At 27.6% G+C, this 3,890-nt stretch overlaps 1 protein-coding gene across 1 annotated transcript in view; it reads right to left on the bottom strand.

Annotated features, from left to right (window-relative positions):
- LOC107642133 (probable xyloglucan endotransglucosylase/hydrolase protein 26) overlaps positions 2,919-3,890 on the bottom strand; it is a 2,773-nt gene continuing 1,801 nt past the window's right edge. The window contains exon 4 of the mRNA XM_016345443.2: positions 2,919-3,649. Coding sequence (XP_016200929.1) covers positions 3,241-3,649 — 409 coding nt within the window. The 3' untranslated portion in view covers positions 2,919-3,240. The remainder of the gene's footprint in view (positions 3,650-3,890) is intronic.

Genomic DNA, 3,890 nt, shown 5'->3' with positions numbered 1-3,890 from the left:
CGAAGGCGCCGATGTAGGTGACGGCGGGAAAAACGACATCGACGAGGAGCCAGCAACTGTTGGAAGTTGGAACTGACATGGAGGCTGAGACGCGTAGAGGAGAAGGAGATTCTGTGATCTCCGGGTCGGGTCTTTGGGTTGGGGCTCCAATTTTCTAATGGTTTGAACCTTGACCAAAAAAAAAAACTCACGTGCCACGTCAGCAAAATTAATGTTGTTAGTGATAGAATAGACGGAGGGACTAACGTGATTAATTTTAAATCTTTCAAGAATGATTTTTATTAATTTTTTTTTTCGGAGACGAAAATGGAGATCGGAGTATCTTTTAGAGACGATTTTGACTATTAACTCTTAAATAATTTGTTAAGAATAAAGTGACAAATAAATTTCTAAAAATTTATATTTCATACAAATTAGTTCTTAAAAAAATATCAATAAGTCCTTTAAGATAACAAACGTATGTTAGTTTAAATTAAGATCTTCTACCTTAATAATAAGAGTTAATTTAAAGGTAATATATCTATATCTACTATTAAAGACGTTATTGGTATTTTTTTAAAAAACTAATCTATTTAAAGTGTAAATTCTCAAGAATTTATTTGTCACCTTACATATATTTTAAACAATTATTTTGTTAAGAGATATAAAAACTGACCACATTCAGTTCAAGGTAAAAACCAGTTAATAGTGAACCGATTAAAATATCAAAAAAATGGGTCAAACAATTTGTTAACTTATTAACTTGGTTTATTTTTTAGTGGTTAATCGATTTAAAATAATAAATTATAAAAAATTATATATTTTATTTTATACATAAATATATTATTTTATTATATTCAATTCAATTTCGATCGAATTCTTATTTAATACATCTAACTCTATCAATTCAATAAAAATTTAGAATTCAAAATCTTTAAATTTTTTTGTTGTTTGGTATTTTCTATCCCGACATATTAAGAATTAATCAGTTACAAATCTGAATTTTATTTAAAGGTCTGTCGCTAGTCAAAGATTATTACATGTACAAAGAAGCAGAATTCAAATCGGCTTAAGTAATCGATTAATCCAACCAAAATTAGTTAATAAACTTTGAAATTTATACCAACTTTCTTCAGCTCGTCATCACCGGTATCCTACCCCACTCGTGTCCATGCAATGGCTCGCTTCCAACTACCTCCACCTGCGACCAATCATCCACAACCAGCCCCCCCACCATTAATACTCTCATCATAAATCAGCTTCCTCCTCCCCTTCGCCTTGGCTTTTTGATTGCATCACTTTTTCATTTATACCATGGTTAAATATTATTTTAATTTACAAATGTTAAATGAGTTTTTTTTTTTAAATTAAATTTGATGAATATTAGTTTGCAATATTTTAGAAGTCACTCGAATTCAAATTGATAAAATTTGGTTCGGATTTAATTACATTCAAAATATATAAGCAAAATGATTCAATCAAATGTAATATAGTTTGAATTTGATGAATTTCTTTACTCAAAATTGATATAAATTAAATCAATTGAGAATAAGGCATGGCCATTTTCTCCACGTAACCTTTATTTATTATCTTACTATTACTTTTCATATATAGCCTAAAATTCAAGACACAAATAAACAAAATTTACAAGAATTGAAATATATGTAGCTATAAAATTATAATTTATATGATATATTATGTCTAATTTTTCTCCATTGGCAATGATAAAATTGTCTTCTTTGTCATCTTCCTAAACACAACATTTAAGGTGTTAACATCGTTGTATGTTTTTTTTTCTCCCCAAGAAAAATCCAAGGTTCTTTGTTAGATCTAGAAATTTGTACAATAATTAATGTTATTTCCTTGCACGCCATCTATTTTTTGTCTGCTTGCTCTAGTTTATGGGTGTGTTTGGTTATGCTTAAAAGAAATTCACATATTTGTATAAGTTTATAAAATAACCAACATTAAAAAAAATTCCAAGTATTTTTTTAGAAAAGAAAAATCAAATTACAAAAGCGATTTCGAATAATTAGAACGAAACGAGTACCCTAATTAATTTGTCTACACATTTTCCTCTATTTCATTTTCAAGTCATCTTAAGCTTGGTTAGATTGTGTATGAAATTGACTCATGAGAATAATAACGCATCATGTTGAATGTTTACATGGTTTTATTGGATTAATTGAATTCCATAATATGTTTGGAGACTGGTAAACAAATCTTATATAATCAAAATTTCAATACATCTTTAAATGCATTTTATCCTAAATGGTGTGTTTAAAATTGAAGCCTGAAGCAGGTGCTAAATTCTGGTCCTACTTGATGAAATTGGAATGAAGCATACTCCTAAACCTTGATTTTGTTATTACATGCATGTTTCTGAATTTAATGAGCACTTATAGAAACATTTATAGACATTCATTAAGTGTTGTTTGGCTTTTTTAAGTGGAAAAAGTTTTTTCTTTAAAGAGAATTTTTTTTTATTATATTTTAAATAAGTTTATATATATATTTAAAAACAATTATTTGTCTTTTTTAGAAACCAACAATAACTTACTTTAAAAAATAAAAATAAAAGAAGTTTTAATTATTTTTTACCAAAAATATCATTTACTATTATCAATAAATACATTTATATCTTTTTTTTTTGTCTCTTTAATCATAATTTTTTCTCCAAATTCTATTTTTTCCATATTTTTACTTAATATATTCCCTTCGAATCCTAATATTCGATAATAATTATTCAATCCTAATTTTTCTCGACATATATACTTATATATTTTTTTCAAATACTAATTTTCGATAATCATTATTCAAAAGATGAAAGATATTTCACACTTGTAAATTATACATTTAGAGTGACTTATAGTAATAAAGAATAAGAGATTTTAACATACAATATATGGGTACAATAAGAAAGGAAATAAAGTTGAAAATAACCGAAAAATTACAATGCACAAGGCAGTATTATTCAGTTCATGAACAATAATTAAATCACAAAGTCTGAACTCTGAATCCCATAAACAAATTAAAAATATTGAGACAAAAGACAAAACAAACTCCCGCATGAATAGATTCTGTCTTATGAAAATTCACATGACATATGACATATGACTTAGTATTGACGATGTCTTCGTATGAAAATTACATTATAAATTATTAGATAAATTGATATATTTAACTGAATTATCTAACCATTTATAATATAATATTCATATAAAAACATCATCGTTAAAGTACTTACGGTTAATTTAACACTTAGAACTGTGTCTTGAAACATTCAGGAGGCACTTGACCATTGAATCTCTTGGTATCTTTGCAGTAATCATAGATCATGTAATTGTTTCTAACCCAATTTAACTGACCCATCTGTGCATAGCTTAATTGCTTGTAAATGGGTGAAGTCCACCAATTAGAAGGGACATTAGAGGCACAATTGTTTATGCTAATTGGTCCATTCCATTTGCAAGCCCTTGCTCTGAAACGGTTCAACCTTGCAATGAATGGTGCATTGGTCCAATTAGTCTTCACCAAACCACCCCTTGTGGCCCAATCATCTGCATTCCATAGGCTTGTGTATACTTTCATTCCTTGCTTGTTTGGGTATGCTATGCCCTCCTCTTCATAGTTCATAAAAACTCTAATCGGTATGCTATCAATATACCACCTAGTTTTTTTAAGAAAAAAGAAAAAAAATAATTAAACACTTTTACATGTTTCAATTATGGTTATGAAAATTAGGTCAAACTAATTGATTCAACCGATTAACTGAAAATTGGTTAGGTAGATTGATTAATTTCAATTCAAAAAACTTATTGCAAGTAAGGTAAAAAATTGACGAATTCGTTAAATTGAATTGATTTTAATACGACGACAGGTTCAAAAAAATAATTTTAAAAGAAAAATAT

Source organism: Arachis ipaensis, chromosome B05 (assembly GCF_000816755.2).
Source record: "Arachis ipaensis cultivar K30076 chromosome B05, Araip1.1, whole genome shotgun sequence".
Classification (NCBI taxonomy): domain Eukaryota; kingdom Viridiplantae; phylum Streptophyta; class Magnoliopsida; order Fabales; family Fabaceae; genus Arachis; species Arachis ipaensis.
Note: the sequence above shows the minus strand (reverse complement) of the source record. Positions and strands in the feature narration are given on the sequence as shown.